This window comes from Serinus canaria, chromosome 10 (genome assembly GCF_022539315.1).
Source record: "Serinus canaria isolate serCan28SL12 chromosome 10, serCan2020, whole genome shotgun sequence".
Taxonomy (NCBI): domain Eukaryota; kingdom Metazoa; phylum Chordata; class Aves; order Passeriformes; family Fringillidae; genus Serinus; species Serinus canaria.
The window spans coordinates 19,217,764-19,234,517 of record NC_066324.1 but is presented as its reverse complement, the minus strand read 5'-3'; the positions used below and the strand labels follow the sequence as shown (position 1 = coordinate 19,234,517).

The 16,754-nt window shown below is 45.6% G+C and overlaps 2 protein-coding genes across 3 annotated transcripts in view; one reads left to right on the top strand and one right to left on the bottom strand.

Moving 5' to 3' along the window:
* The window catches only part of ETFA (electron transfer flavoprotein subunit alpha), a 30,368-nt gene extending 27,789 nt beyond the window's left edge, over positions 1–2,579 (top strand). For both annotated transcript variants that reach the window (XM_050978392.1, XM_009098219.4), the window contains 2 exons: positions 1,578–1,658; positions 2,466–2,579. In XM_050978392.1, the coding sequence (XP_050834349.1) occupies positions 1,578–1,658; positions 2,466–2,504 (120 nt within the window). In that variant the 3' untranslated portion in view covers positions 2,505–2,579. The remainder of the gene's footprint in view (positions 1–1,577; positions 1,659–2,465) is intronic.
* A 145-nt stretch (positions 2,580–2,724) lies between these two features.
* The window catches only part of TMEM266 (transmembrane protein 266), an 83,286-nt gene continuing 69,256 nt past the window's right edge, over positions 2,725–16,754 (bottom strand). The window contains exons 11-12 of the mRNA XM_030228327.2: positions 10,678–10,728; positions 2,725–3,696 (exon numbers count right to left, since the gene is read on the bottom strand). Of these exons, the coding sequence (XP_030084187.1) occupies positions 3,137–3,696; positions 10,678–10,728 (611 nt within the window). The 3' untranslated portion in view covers positions 2,725–3,136. The remainder of the gene's footprint in view (positions 3,697–10,677; positions 10,729–16,754) is intronic.

Below are 16,754 nucleotides of genomic sequence, written 5' to 3'. Positions count from 1 at the left end.
GAAATGTATAATTTATTTGTTCTTTTTACAGCAAGGTAGAAAATGCAGGTTTTGAGGAGATCTGAAGAATTGTTGTTGCTTTCTTTCCTTATTTCTAATTCCCTCATGAGAGTTCCCCTGTTTTCTTACTCAGAGATTTAACTCACAAAGTTCTGTTGTGAGCAGGGTGGTGCTTTTGCTGCTCACCTGAGTTAGCAGTGAGGTAGGGGCCCAAATCTCACTGAAGTTACTTCAGCTAAAGGAGGCAAAGGACTAAGCTGCCAAACCAAAGCTTCAGACAGTTTTGCAAGCAATTTGTTAATTATTTTTGTGCTGAGGACAGAGCTGGCAGCCCCTGTGGTGCTGGCCCTGGCTGGGCTCCAGCATCAGCCCCTGTGGATGGTTCTGCAAGGAATGGCAGGGCGTCAGGAGGGGCAGAGAAAGGCTTCACTGGGCCAGTACCCTCAGGGATCACAGCCTGGATTTGCTCCCTGCACTGCAGCCTTGCATTTGCAAAGAGGGGTAATGAAGTAAACTGTGTAAAAGAGGAGAGCTCTGGGGAGAACATTTCAAGGGCAGCGTTGCTGCAGCAGGTGCAGTCTTTGGCCAGAGGGAGGGCAGTGCTCTGGGTGCTGCTGGCTTGCCCACGTCCCGGGGACCTCTGCAGGGACTCTCAGGGGACAGATGGCCAAGAAATAACATTGCTGGGGGCCTAAAGCCACAGGATTTTACACGTTTCTCTGAGTCACTGCCACTAGGCCCCTGCTTTCTGAGCCATTAATTTGTTGGGTTTTCAGTGGAGGGAGTAGAACAGACCCAGGGAGTTGTGGTTCCCTGGGTGTGGCAGTCAGGGCCTCAGCTGCCTGCTGGGTCACAGCTGTCCCCAGCCATTGTTCCCTCTGGCAGTGTGGAGGGGCAGGCACTGCCCCAGTCTGTGCTCCAGGCCCCTGCTTGGTGTAAGGCTCCTTCTGGGGACCTCTGGCTTCGCTTCAGGATTCTTTTCCCTTCCTCTACGGAGTGCTCCCCAGCCTGTTGCAGCTTTTGATGGGGACCCCCAGCCATGCTGATCTGGCTGGGAGCTGTCTCAGGCAGTCAAGGAATGACTCAGTGTAGGGCTGGGTTTCAACCAAGATGTTTTCTGGATCATTGTGCTGGGATTTGTTGTGCTGTTTTCTGCTGTGGGACAAACTAAATGCTGTCTCACTGTAAGCACAGAGGCCTTTTGGGCAGGGCTTTATTGTGCTTGTTGTACCTGCTGCCTCCAGGTTAGTTCTGCAGTGGTGCAGCTTAGAATGTTCAGATAATCCTTTGTAGAAATGTTTTTCTAGGCTTGTCAACAGGGGAGGGTAGCAGAGATGTGTATGGTGAGCAGGGAAGGGAGGGTTTGGGGTTTTATTTTCAGGGGGATTGTGGTGTATGTGGAGGGAAGAAGGTGCTTGTTTTTGAGATGGAAAAATATTAAATGCCCAGATAAATATTCTGCTTCTGAGGGCTTGGAGAGAATATAGCCCATTTCCTGGCTAAGACCTGGCCCCGGAACCCAGCCCCAGAGGATGATCAATATCTAGATTCATATGGTGCTTTAACTTTGCTTGCAGACCATTGTTGCTATTAACAAGGATCCAGAAGCTCCAATTTTCCAAGTGGCAGACTATGGACTGGTAGCAGACTTATTCCAGGTGAGGCTAAACTTGATGTAAGGGTAACTTTGGGAGAGCTGACAGGAGCTTGCATAATATAATCCAATGAGTGTTAACTGTGTCTGTGTGAGGGTGTTTGTTGTTGTTTAAAAATTTGCTTTCTGATGTCATGGTTTGCATGCTTAAAATCAAATCCCTGCAAGTAGGTTGTGTGTGGGGTGTGTCACAGCCAGCCTGCCTCAGTTCTGATTTCCTGAGGTTGAACCATTTTGGAAATAACCACACATAGGTGCTTGCATGTATTTTTAAGCTTCATAAAGTTTGGAAGTAAGGAGTTGGCAGGAGGTGTGATTATTTCTGCCTAGGCTTGCTGCCTCACAGGCTGATGCCCAGGAGGAGCTTGCAGCTCCCTCTGGAGCTCCGAGCCAGCCCCGTCCCAGTGCCTGTGTGTGGCCACACGTGTGAGTGGCGGGAGTGGCTCTGTGGAGGCATGGGCAGAAACTCTGCCAGCACTTAATGCCATTCCTGAAAGAATGCCCACTGGCTCCATGGTGAGCACGGGCCTCTTTGTGAGCCAGAGACAAAGTCACATTCTGAAGAAACACCATGTAGACAATTTCCTTAATAAATTTTGTACGAATGCATTATTTCCACCTAATGGAAATGTAGCTCTCTTAAATAATTAAGAGGCTTTATTCAGCAGGAGAGAAGTGGGGAGTGCTGTGAGCCTGGAGTGCTGTGCTGGGTGGGAGGGCGGGCAGTGTAAGTGCAGGACTGGGAACTGCACAGGGTGAGTTTGTGGGGGTCAGAGGGCAACATGCACTACCCTGGCACTGGTGTTTGCAGGCGGTGCCAGAGATGACGAAGCTCCTGAAGAAGAAGTGAGTGCTGGTGACAGGACCCGGCACTGTGGAGTAAGGGCAAATAAAGGATTTTACTGGAAAGAGGTGGGATCGGTCACTGCGGTGTTGGGATGGTTGTTCTTTGTGTTGGGGTTTTTTTGGTGGTCAGGTGCATTGCACATGGAGTGGTGGGGTGGAAGAAAGCAAGAGAGGGAAAGCAGGTAAGACAAAAAGGCAAGAGTGATACAAGGCAGGAGGCTGCATATGTTTGTCAGTGTTTATTCCCATCTCCACACCCCTCCCAGTCCCACTCAGGCCCTGGGCAGGGTCAGGCTGGGGAGCCAGGCTGGGCCCAAGCTGTCCAGCAGCTCTGTCCTGCCCCCAGCACCGCGGGGCTCGTGCTGGCCCCGGACCGGTGCAAGTTCCACGGTGTTCCCGGCACAGTCTGTTTGTCCCTCCAGGCCCTGTGGGTCCATTCTGCCCTAAGACTGCTGGAGGGAGGGCAGGTCGGTGGTGTGCCACAGGCACGGGGGAGCAGAGGCGATGCTGGCCGCGCCCTAGGCTGGTGGCCACTGCAGCAGATGGCACAGGTGACTTCAGCACCGCCACCTCAGCTGTGGCAGCCTCATGGCCAGCGTGGTGAGCGTGTCCCCTCAGGAGTCCCCAGGCCGGGCCCTATGCCTCGGGAACCCTGCCCAGCCGTGGCTCTGGGGGCCCCAGCGCCCCGTACTTCTCCTCGATCGTTGGGGCACCCTGGGGGCAGTCGAGGAGCGGCTTGAGCTGGAAGACATCAAGACTCTCCTGGTTCCTGCGGTTGTAGACGCTGAGCCGGTGGCCGAGGTCGGGGCTGGCCCCCACCGAGCCGGCCGGGCTGGGCAGCTTCAGGTTGACGGGATCCAGCCCCTTCTGCGCCAAGCACGCCTCCTCCGACAGGGACGAGAGCAGCTCCTGCACGGCTCGCTGGCGGGCGGGCGCCATGTCGGGCCGGGGCTGCTCGCAGGCCGCGCTGCAGTCCGGGGACGAGCCCAGGGTCGGGCTGCTCTCGCTGCAGCCCCGCGTGCCCGAGCTGGCCGTGGAGCGAGAGGCGCTGCCCGACGTGAGGCTGGCCGAGGTCCCGGTGCTGCCCAGGCGCAGCGGCACCTCCACCGCGAACAGCTCCGAGGAGATGTTGGGCCGGTGCACGTCGATGGCGGCCGTGGTCACCACACAGATGGCGGCCTCGGGGACTCCGCTGTCTGCAGGGACAGATCAGAGAGGGGCTGAGAGCCCGGTGGGGACGGGCTGAGGGGTACAGAGAGCGCTGTGCCCGCAGTGATGGACACAGACCCCTCTGAGCCATACTCGTGTATCTATTGTATATTCACCAGCACAGCCCTTTTCTCTATCCCCAGCTCTCTATGTTTGTTTATAGAGATACACCCTATGCCTATAAAAGTGTGTGTATGTAGACCAACACCTAGAGCTTTAGTCATATAGCGTGTGTGTGTGTCTGTGTGTGTGTGCATAAGGAACTGCATCTACATCCACTTTGCCTGCCTGTGTACGTGGACAGGCAATAGGTACCTGTGGGCCATAGTCCCTCCCTTAAATACCTGGAATTAGCTACTGCTGCAACAGCATGCAGCTCGTTCCTCTGCGTGTGCATGTGTGCCCACGGGGATATACAGATACATCTCATTTATACCTACACATTAACAGCCCCCCTCTCTTGAGCCAGTCTTTAAATTATGCACATAAGCCTTGTATGCATCTCCTGTATCTATGCCGGGGCTGTACAGGCAGGGATACACAGCCAAACCTAATGCCACATACATGAACACACACATTTGTTACATACAATACACAGGTGCAGAGATGCAGGCTCTCACTCCCTCCACACCCCATTTTATATACAGAGATGAGGAATTATGTCTGTAGGAGCCCATACAGAATTCATTGTACACAGACCTTCTCTTATACACACACAAGATACAGTGCCCCTTGAAAGGCAGACAGCTGTCTACCACTAAATAAAATACATACAACCCCTCTAGCTTTCTGCAGAAATCTATACATACTTCTCTGTATATATATTTATTGGCTCAAAATATATAAGAGATGGTAGCTGTAGATGACCCTATCTCTGTATTTACATAGCTGTTGATCACAGAACCACCAGGTTGGCAGAGACCTTCAAGATCATCAAGTCCACCCAGCCCCAACACCTCATCTAAACCCTGGCACCCAGTGCCACATCCAGGCTATGTTAAACACATCCAGGGATGGTGACTCCACCACCTCTCTGGGCAGACCATGCCAGAATTTCATGGACATACTTTATTTATATATTTTTTTATTTATATACACATCTTTAGACTGTATGGAGATCCATATATGATACAGTACACATACATATAATATATAGACTAATAGTACATGCCTTCCCTTAAACTACATAGAATTATTATCTATAACTCGAAGACACCTGTGTTTTCACTCACAAGTATACTTACCTTTAAATACAAATACATGGATTTCTCACTCTGTGTGTATGGCTGGGGAACAGTTACAGGGATATACAGAATACATTTTACCTATACATGAACACTCCCCCCTTTTAGTCTTCTGATGTGCACATCTATGTAAATATATACACACATGAACCTTTTCATAGCTTTCCAAGTATGTTATGGGGATCTAGAGATACATATCAATATATAATACCACATAACTCTCTCTACACATGTGCAGACATACATATGATACCTGGGTGTATCTACACAGTCTCACCCACTGAATTTTATACATACCTAATTCGTTAAATATAGATTTAAGCACACAGATATGGGGAAGAGCTGTATCTGTGCACATATCTGTACAAGCCCCATATGTAATACATCAGACCTCTACATACATATGTACATTTTCTACATACATAGCTGTGTGTCTGTGTGTGTACATCAACACATAGACACATTAAACCATATATATGTACTACCCATAGGACAGTTGTTTTTCCCCCCTTTGGAAATGTAACTGTTACTCTTTAAATAGAATGTTTACAATGAATCACATGTATACCTATCTTTGTGTATGACTACTTATGTCTTATGGTGTGTATATATAAATCTGGAATGTATATCAAATAAGATATACATATAACACATGTAAAACTCTATAGCTCTACATGACACCCCCAACCTTTAGACATGTTTTGAATTATATACAAACACCCTTTTATAGACAGCAAAGTTTATTGTGGGGATGTATACATAGGGATATGCATCTCTGTGTAATACAATGTGCACCTACATAGCTGTGCCTGCCCCAGGCACATTAAATCCATATAATCTATACCTGCATAGACTTCTCCATACAGATATGGGGAGTGTGTGTGTCCATATAACAAACTGCATATACATGCACACACACATCACACCTATGCCTATGCAGCCCTTTACAGATGCACTCTGCAGTCCCTCTTGAACTCCATCCAGTTGTCACTTGCAGCTGCACAGCCCGACCTTTGTGTAGCAATGCACAGGCCTGTCACCGTGTGCACATACAGGGACAATGTACAGATCAGGATGTACAGCAGCCACACCTGCACACCCAGAGACACACACGTGTTACATGTCCCAGGTGTGATCCACAGCCAGGGAGATGTGTGACACAGAGATTCAGGGGTACGGAGGGAAAGCCACAGACACTGAAGTGCTGCACACCTGTATGTACCTGCACATACATGCTCTGTAGGATACACTGCTACACACACGCAGGCTGTCTCCCACTCCCTTTTTTATACACAGAATCCTTAGGTGTCTCCATACAGATATGGGCAATATATGCATACACGAGCTCCATACAGAGCATTTTACACACACACACAAAGGTGTATATACACACACATATACACTCTAATACATAACCCACCCCTTAAATTTATATAATTATTTATTACTAAATAAAAAAGATCCCACCTCTCTATGTGTGTATATTTATTTATAAGATGCATGTATTTATATACAAATATTAAATCTGTAACTTTACTTGAGAACTTAGATATATCTTTATTGCTCTTTGTGTAATGGGGGTTAATATCAAGAGACCCGTGTATATATACACACACATCTGTAAATAAATAGGATATGCCTGTATATACCTGCTCACTATATATATATATATATATATAATGTATATATGTGTATATATATATGTTGTGTATGTATATATATATATATATATATATGTATGTATGTATGTATGTATGTATGTGCACACACACACAGAGGCTCTTGCACACAATCATTCTGTAGATATACAGGCAATGTGTACATGGATGAAGAGTCCCCTGTAAAATACAGCATACAGACATATGGACTTCTGATCCATGGAACACACAATACCCCCTCTGCTCTCTTGAAACAGAATCCAAATCCCCACATATGTAAGTATATGTACATGCACACATACATACAAGGATATACATGTATAGTACATTATATATAAAACCAATGATACATATTATACATATAAAATTGTATTGCCTCCCCCTTTTAATGTCTCTCAATGTATATTATAGGGATATACATCTATAAACAGTACCATATACCTGTGTATATATCTCTCTGTCTCTACACACACACACACACACACACACACAAATACATAGGTATATACAGGGTGTCCCCCCAATTTTATATTTACATTTATCCATATAGATGGATCCACGTGTGTGTATATCTGCCCCATATATAGGACACAATGTATATATCTGTAATGCTCACACACACAGACTCACACATACCCATATCTTTGTAGATACATGTGCAATGTACATATACAGATACAAATGTGAAATACATCACTGCTGTATGTGAACACACACATTATGTATGTGCACAGACATGGTCCCTCCCACCTTTCCCTTTTTACATACCCCACACCTATGTACAGATTCATACATCTTTATACATAGTCCTGTAGAGCTTGGGGGTGTTATGTAGAGGGACAGACACAAATAAAACCAATACTTTACACCTCTATATGCGTGTGTGTACATTTTTTAAATAGCTCTCTATATAATTCATCTGTCTATGGATTGATAGGCTTTCTCTCTCACACACACATATATACAGACTTTATATACCCATATACATAGCTTTACATATAGACATCCATATTTATGGAGGGAATGTCTCTGTGCATGTATCTGTGTTTCCCCTTCATAATACATCTACATATGTACACATACTCTATATATAATACAGATGTCTCTATATATACACTCATGTCCTTTCTAATATATAAACCATGTACATATTTTATCAGGCTCTCACATGCATCTTTCCCTGTATCTATAGATCTATCTTTACATATATTTATACACATACAAAATACTAAAGTAGTACACAGATCTTTACCTGTCTTTGCATCTGTCTGCATATATATGCAAAAATAGCCTCATTTATACACACACAGATATAGGATAAGCCAACATATAAAATTCCATGTACCTATATAATTATAGAAAAACAAGTATATTTTTTTCATATGTAAGATATACACATAATAACATGCATAAATTAGATTAAAATGAGGTGTATATGCAGACAGTCTTATACACACTTCTAAAATATATATCATTATGTCTTAAAATAAAATACATAGATATACACTTTTCCCCTCCTGTGTCTATGTGGGGAATTTATATATATGGGGATATAATTTATAATATAATATATATACATGATAGACAGAGCCATATTATATGTCATACATATGATACATGTTAAAAAATATATATACAGCCATTCATATCCCCCTTGATTTATGTTACCTAAGAAATATAAAATATGAATATACAGTTTCTCTCACACATGTATAAATATGTGTCTATCCCCATATATTAGGGATAGACATACATATGTACACAATATATACCACACTGAAAGTACCTTTACAGGGACCATGTACAGACTAGATGTGTGTGTGTATGTATGGACTATACACAGCCATATCCAAGCACAGAGCTCTCCAGCTATGCATGTGGCTATGCACACAGCACACATTACAGCTGTATAAGCATACACATATGGTTGGTGATGCATATAAAATACAGATCTATGGACACAAACATGTACAAATGCCTTTGCAGATCTTTACATACACGGGAATGTACCACAGCCATATTCATATGCACACATCCTGACCACGGACACACACAGAAGCTGTCCTGTACATCTGTCTGCCCAGGGACATAATGGCACAGGGTAGACACTCAGTACAATATCCACGTGCCCACAGAGTCAGTGCCACCCCTGCCATGGCAGGGACACCTTCACCACCCCAGGGTGCTCAGCCTGGCCTTGGGCACTGCCAGGGCCTCGCCCCCTCAGCGCTGCCAGCCTGGCCCAGGGCAGCTCCGGGGCCTCCTCAGCCTCGCTGCAGCAGCTCCACGTCCTGCTGATCCTGATCCTGATCCTGTCGGGGCCAGAGCTGGGCCAGCTCTGCAGGTGGGGCTGAGCAGGGCAGGCAGCTCCAGGTCCTTTCCTCAGGGCTGCTCTCGATCCCAGCCAGGGCTCGTGCTGGGAGTGCCCGGGGACAGGGCCAGGCTTCCCCTTGGCCCTGCTGAGGAGCCCCCCTCTCTCCAGCCTGCCTGGATCCCACTCAATGCCAGCTGGGTTTACAACCAGGCACTCACACTCCCTTCTGGTTAGTATTTATGTAACCTCAGCTCCATATGAATCTATTTCCATGTAGATACAGGATTAAAGATATACAATACATTATACAGAGATATATTTTCATCCCTGTAATATATACACATGTATTTCAGTAATATATACACATATATTCTGACCATCTCTCCTCTCACACTCCTTTCTACATTTAATATATGCATTCTAATAAAATATCTCAGTACGTACAGAGACACAGTCTTTCCCACATCTTTATATTTAGATAAAGATCTACCTATATGTAGACACAAAATCAAAAATACCTTAATATGTGTATAAATCTGCTTACATAATACCCATATGGGGATGTGTGCATTTTTGGAGAGAAATATATGATACATTATATACATACAAGTACAAATGTGTATATTTGCTTACCTCTTTATCCATGTATATGTATCTGGGTTTGTGTGTGTATATAGATATGTATATCTATATATATGGATATATAGAATACAGTATAGATTTATACACATACATTATATACATACTAGGCATATCCTTATATAGAGAAATATATCTATATATACCCATATTTCATGATGTATGCATACTATATATCAAGATAAAGTATGTAATACATTCTATTATGTATATATACACACATAAATGCATATATATGTATATACACATATACCTCCTGTATATTCTATGTACACGTATATGCAAGCACACACACATTGTTTTCTTTCCTATAACCCTGTGTGCGCATATATGGGCATGTGTATGTGGAGATATACAGTTATTATATTTAAGCACACAACACATTTTTAATATATGTACAGAATTTGATATTCATAAGGAGGGTGTGCACACCCCTACCTGTCAGAGCCTGCCTTCCTCAGCCCCCCTGCCCAGCTGTGCCAGCAGCCAGAGCACGGCCAGCCCTGGCTGGGCTGGGCTGGGGAGAGCCCCAGCAGGTGGAGAGCTCCCCGTGCTGCCCAGCAGGGCTGTGCAGAGCCCCCAGCACAGGCAGAGCTCCCCGTGCTGCCCAGCAGGGCTGTGCAGAGCCCCCAGCACAGACAGGAACCCCCCTGCCAGCAGGACTCCTGCCAGGAACATCCATTTGAAGGCTGCCCTCGGGTCAGGCCCAGCCGCTGAGGTTTCCCACCATTCAGTTTAACCTTTCTGAAAGGTTCCCAGCGTGGTGCTGGCCTAAGCTGTCTCCCCACTTCTTTTCTCTTCATTTATTTTGTCCCTACTGTTCATTCTCAGATCCATTTGAACTGCTCTGTGAGCTGGACAGCCCAGCTACAGGGAATTAACCCCTCCCAGATCTCCAAACTATCCTGAGTGCCATCAGCAAGAGCAAACTTGGGGCCTTTCAGCTTTCAGAAAATGACTGTTGGCACACACTTCCATGGCCCAAACCAGAAGACTCTGTGGTGAGTTTCATTTCCAGGACAGATGTACAGCACTGCCCAGTCTCACCTGGTTTACAGCACACAAGGCAATGCAAGAATACCCCTCACGTTTGTGTTTGCAAGCAACACTCACCACTGCTGGGCTCGCTGTAGTACCGGCTGATGTAATTATTCATGTCGTCCTCTGAAAGAACAGAAAAGCAGCCCTTAGAAGAGCATTTATTGAATTAAATGGCTGAATCCCACCCCATGGAAAGCTTTCCTCTCCCTGCATACCCAGAGCCACCCGCTCTGGATTTTTAGGCCACAAGGCCTGTGTGCATTACAGCCCATCCACACTGTGGCTGCAGCCAGCACAGGACTGGGTTATCCTTTGGCACAGTCCTCTGCAGCACCAGCCTGGGAATGAGGCACTTTGAGCTCCAGAGGAAAGGTGCTCTGTGATCTTTCCAGAGGCTGACACAGGGCTGGCCACTGCCCTTGCTCTGTAGAGACAAACACAACACTGGCCTTTCCCTGGTCAGCAGGGGCCTCCTGTCCCAACCAGGGCACACAGATAAACCTGGATTTATCCTGACAGGCTGAACTAGGAGCACCAGCACAATGACATCCCCAAGTCACCTCCTTCCTCACAGGAGAAAGGGAGGCACCATGTATGATTTTAATGTGTAATTCCCTACCTTCTAAGATAATGTCACTTCTTTTCCATTTTGGATGAATGAAGAGTTATTTTGGTGTATATAACACATGCATGTAAGTATACAGCATAATATTAACATTACACTATTTATTGGCATAAAACCTACTATAAAGACTTTTACTAATCACGGGTGTAATACTAAACCTGCAGTACAATGCACGAGAGCTACACCTGAACTTACAGCAAATTCAAAATGAAGACGTGACCACAGAACGGAAAGCAGCAGCTCTATTTCATGTACAGATTTTAGATGCTACAGATGATAGGGGATTTACTGTTATCTTATGGGAAAGCAGAACATTTTACCATTGTGGAAAAACCCATAAACTTCTCTTGTTCTGAGCGAAGGCAAACACTGCTGCTAAGAAACAGTATCAGGCTTCCAGGCAACCTGACCTGCCCAATTTGTGGTGTATCTGTGCTCTAAAAGCACTCTCTCCTTTTAAGTGCTCTTTTTGATACCATGTTTCAGAAAGCCTGCTCATCCCTTTGAGCCAGATTTCCTTCGTCCCCCTGGGTCTCTGTGGCTGCAGTCCTGCCTCATCACAGCACATTGCGGTTTGCAGGTGAAAGAAACAGATGTTTTCTGGGGAACACTTTCCTCACACAACAAGACCCAAACCACCAAGCACTCTGTACCTGAAATAGCTGCACTCATAAGAAGGCAATCTGACCTGACACTGGAAGGAAATGTCGTTGTTTTCCTGGTTTCATTGGATCTTAAAAGCTTTTTCGGCCCTTGTTGATCTTTAAATGCCTGCAGTCAGAGGTGTGCTTTGTGCTAATGTCTGAGTTTAAAACAGAGGCCTCAGAGTAGCTCAGGGCGATGCCACTGAATTAGGAGTACATTGCAAGGCTTTTCAGCTATCTGCTACTAAAATACACTTCATTTCAGTCGTGCATAATTGATACTCTCAGTGCCACCAAACCTGCCAGCAGTACAGACGCAGGTTCTGGTTCAGAGAATGCCTCTGGAGCTGCACTGCTGGCAGGGCACTGTCAGCATCCTGGAGTCCTATTCTAAGCAGACAAAGGAAAACAGCACAGCACTTTGGCTGGACAAGGGTCAACCCCCTGGCACCTGACAAAAGCCACCAACAGGGGCCTTTGGTGCTCCCAGTAGAGTCTCTCCAAATGCCAAGACACTTTGCATCAGAGAGAGGAAAGCCTTGGAGAAGTCACTCACCTGCTTTTTATGTAGGCAATGCTCAAAGCAAGGCTTCCTTGGGACTGCCCACTGTGATTGCCCTAGCCCCTGTCTGCCCTCTGGCAGAATGTACCAGGGCACTGCTCCCAAACACAGCAGCTGTGTCCCTGCCAAGCTAGCAGAGAAGCAGTGCTGGGCTCTGCCAAACACCTGGAGAGGGAGGCCAGAAATGCACTGCCCCTGCTCCCTCGGAGCTGGGAGGAGAATTCTGGCCTGGCCCTGTGTGTGACCGCTGGCACACAAGACTGGGGGAGCTCCCAGGTGCCTACTTTAATGTTATTCTGTGATGGCTTTATTAATGTCATTGCTCACCACTGCTGATCTGTCTAGCTATAAATTAAAAATATATGTATAAATATATCCATGTGTGCATGTGTATGTAAATATAAAATACATATATTCAACCTTAAGTAGTTTCTTACAAATAAAAACAAATAAAGAGTAATGGAATAACAGCAGCAGAATAAACATTTCAACAACAGATTAAGCTTCTGAATTGTTACATTAAAGCAAACTGACAATTAACAAACTCATCTGAGTCATCTGGGAATCTCAGCTGCTTTGGGCATTGAAGTTAACAACTCCAGTTACCTCCCATTATATTCTACATTGCTGAAAAAAGGAGTTCAAAATAATGCAACAAATACCCAACTGAAAGCACCCATCTGTGCATATGAAATGTACCCACAAAGCCACAGTTGTGCACAGCACCACAGAACTCTGCTGAAGGGATTGTGGGGATTCCCAGATGAAGTCCCTGCTCAGAGTGGGGCTCCCATGGGATCAGGATCAGCTGGTGGCACACAGGGAGTTTGTAGAAGCAAGCAGGGAAGACCAGCTTTTACACAAGGGGCTGAGCACTTGTATTATTTACATTCTACACAGTGCTTTCTGCTGTCAATCTGATCCAGTTTCAGCTGCAGAAGGGGAGTTGTCTTAAGAAGTACTTAATTCTTCACAATTTCCATGGGGTTTTTTAAACCCTTTAAAAAAGATTATTTATACCACCTTGAAATTTTCAGGGTCCAGATTTAATTTTTCTCCTTTCCTAGAAATGAATCCATCTCCTCCAATACACAGGAATGTTACCTGCACTTCCTTTTCCAGAAGACAGACCTTGCATCTTTAGCTATAAAGATACCCAAATGGTATTTATAGCAAACTAAAAAACTGGCAGTCAGAAGAAAGGAAAAGCATTACCCTCCTAATTCCCACGAAAATGGCAATCTTAGGAAATGTCTATGGATGGTGACATGAACCAGCAGGAATCACAGAAACTCTTCTGTTGGAAAAGCCCTTTGAGTCTACCAGGAACACTGCCACTAAGCCAGGCCCTCTGTGCCACATCCACCCTTAACAAATGGCCCCAAGGAAATGTGGATGACAGGAAATTTAGTGATGAAGTTCCAAGAGGTGTGAGCTGAGAGGGAAGAGTGTGGCAGCTCTTCCCCATGTGAAAACCTGTGGTGAACAAGGATTGATCTACAATCCTCCCTGCAGAGGGGGAGCATGGAGGCAGTGAGAGCCTGGGGAGGGATTCAGCTGAGAGCTCTGCAGAGCAGGGGAAGGAAGGAGCAGAGCAGGCTGCTCTCTGCAGTCCACAGCACAGTTTGCCAAGCAGTGTGGGCTGACAGCTCCAAGGGGGGGAGGCAGCAGAGACCACAAAGGGACAGTGGGGCTGACTCCAACACCATCAGAATTCCCACTCCCAGGAGGGAATGTCTGACTGGAAGGCTGCTCAGACTCTGCCCCATCTCACATAAACCCAGCCCCCCTGCCAGGCTGCTCACTGCAGTGCAGTCCCAGCTCTGCCTGCTGCCCAAATCCCAGTTATTGAAAAAACGTGTGGATCTCAGTCAGGATCTGTCTGACAAGCACTGGATTTTGTCTGATGAAGGTTTCCAAGTTATCTGCTTGTTCTTTTCCTGCAGGACTCCAAACACACGCTGCAATGGTTCAGGGAGTAATAAACTACTTAGAGTACAGTGCCATATAATCTCACCTGACCCAAGAGACAACATTGCAATCTCTCTTGGCCCCATAAAAACCTAATAAATTTGGTGAAATATGTAAATGACATTCCACCCAAGGCAGAGCTCTTTCAGTTCTGTAATGCCTCAACAGTGATCTTTAATTGTTTCATCAATGCCTTCATGAGTGATCTTCAACTCCCCTGCATACAAGAAAAGGCCTTAAAAAAGGGGGTTTTATTTTGAAATATTTCATAATTCGAGTATTTTATTTCATATTTTTATTGCCATTGGTTGTACTGCCTTCTGTGTCTCCATGCTGAATTTTCTGAATTGGAAGGTTCTTTTTTCTGCTGTGCAGCCTCCCACTGAGGAAGTGAGTCCTCAGAGTAATGTCTTACCCCAACTTCCTTCCAGAAAAGAGTCTTTACTAGGAGGTTTCTAAAGAAACAGATCTTTCATCTGTTTCAACAGGAACCAAGAGCAGCCAGCTGGCACTTTCCAGGAGACTTCCCCTGCCTCTGGTCTGAAGACAGATTGCTACATTACTGCAAGCTGCAGTACTCACACCACTGTTCAATTCACACACACATTCAGTCCCTGCAGAGGCTGGATGGATGCCTGGGCACATGGATATTCCATCTTGAGAGCAACTGTCAAGTCAGCTTGCAGAGAAAACCGAGCAACAGCTTCAGCCTGGTTCTAAGTAAGAAATCAATCTGTGGTCAAAATCCTTGTGCAGAAGGAAACCTGGGATATGTAACAGGCTCCATTATCAGCAGATGCTGCTGGGACAGAAACCCAGAATCCTGACAACAAATGGGGTCTTTGGGCCTCACTGGAGCAGATGATGCAGCAAGAGCACTGTGAGCTGCCTGGAGCAGGGCTGGGATGCAGCACAGCTCTGTGTCGGGGGGCTGTGGGCACAGCATGGCCTGGGGGACTCCCAGTGCTCTTCCCAACCTTGTTCCCTGAGTATGGATCAGCAGAGCCACATCTGAGCTGGCTCAGTACAGTCAGTCTGAAGCAAACTCAGAGGAACCTGGGTTTGTCTCTGTGAAACAGCAACATTTGCTGAGTCTAAAATACAAAGCTAAGGAAGAATATGGCTGCCACCAAAACAATCATCAAGATAAGAAAAAATTAAGCAAAAGTTTTCAAGAACAAACTGTTATAAACTGGCAACAAATAAATGTAATCTGAGAATTAGGAAAAGAGAAGGCAGGCGTCTGGCAGGGCAGCAGAGGGCAGAGCAATCCCTGCTGTCAGGGGAGCCCCATCTGCTCATGAAAGGGATCCTTCTGAGAGGCTGCATGCTTGGACAGTGGAAAGCATTCCAGTTCTGTGTTCCTCTACCTGTCAGCAATGCCTTCACACCTCTTCACATTAATGATGAGAGACAACTTCACCCTCACAGCCGTGACTGTAGGCTCACCCCTTCTGGGAGTGAGCAGTTTCCACCCCACCCATTTGGTGACTGAAACACAAGAGCCTGGCTCCACTAACTGCACACACATTTCTCTAAGTGTTGCTTAAGGTTTCATTGCTTTGATTCCTGTCTGGCTGGTCAGTGCACAGAGAACCACAAAGCCTGGAAGAGGCACCTAGAGAGAAGTCAAGCTGAAGTGGTGTGCACTTAGATACTCCACTTCCAGGAGTAGACTTCAAAGCAGATACATTTCAGCATTTGAAAATAACCATAAACTATTTTTATCTATTGTTTTGCACTAACAGGGTTCTTTTAGAGCACTAACAGATAATTACCAAAGGAACTGGCTTAGAGTTTAAAAGCATCCAACCAGCACAGACTGCCTTGCAAGGAACAACTGACAAAATCCTTTCCACTGCCCTGCTTTGCCTTCTCAGACAGCTTATGAATAATGCTAAGGGAAGCCCTCTGAAGCTCCAGAAGTTTTCATGCTCCCCTCCCAATATCCTACTTTCTTCACTTACAAAACTGTGGGTACCTACGGGGAGGGCAAGCTTTACTTTTCTTTAAAGCATGATCATAAATTGCAGCAGTCCCCCAAAGCAAAAGACTTACTGCTAACCCCATAAAGATGGAAATTTGACTCAGAACAGTTAAAAAAGGTTTTCAGTGATGTGAAGTTCCGGTTCTTGCTCGAAGGAACAGAAGGGTGGTACATTAATCTTACAAAATGGCAGCACTGTAGAATTTCAAAAACTGAAATGATATATGCAGGAAAATGAGGAATTTCCACTAGGGACTCTAATTCATATGTTATGGGAGATATTAAAGAATAATAAATTTTGGAAGGAAGTATTAATGGCTAGAGGGGCACTGTGAACCTGGCATTCCCTGAAGCCTGGAA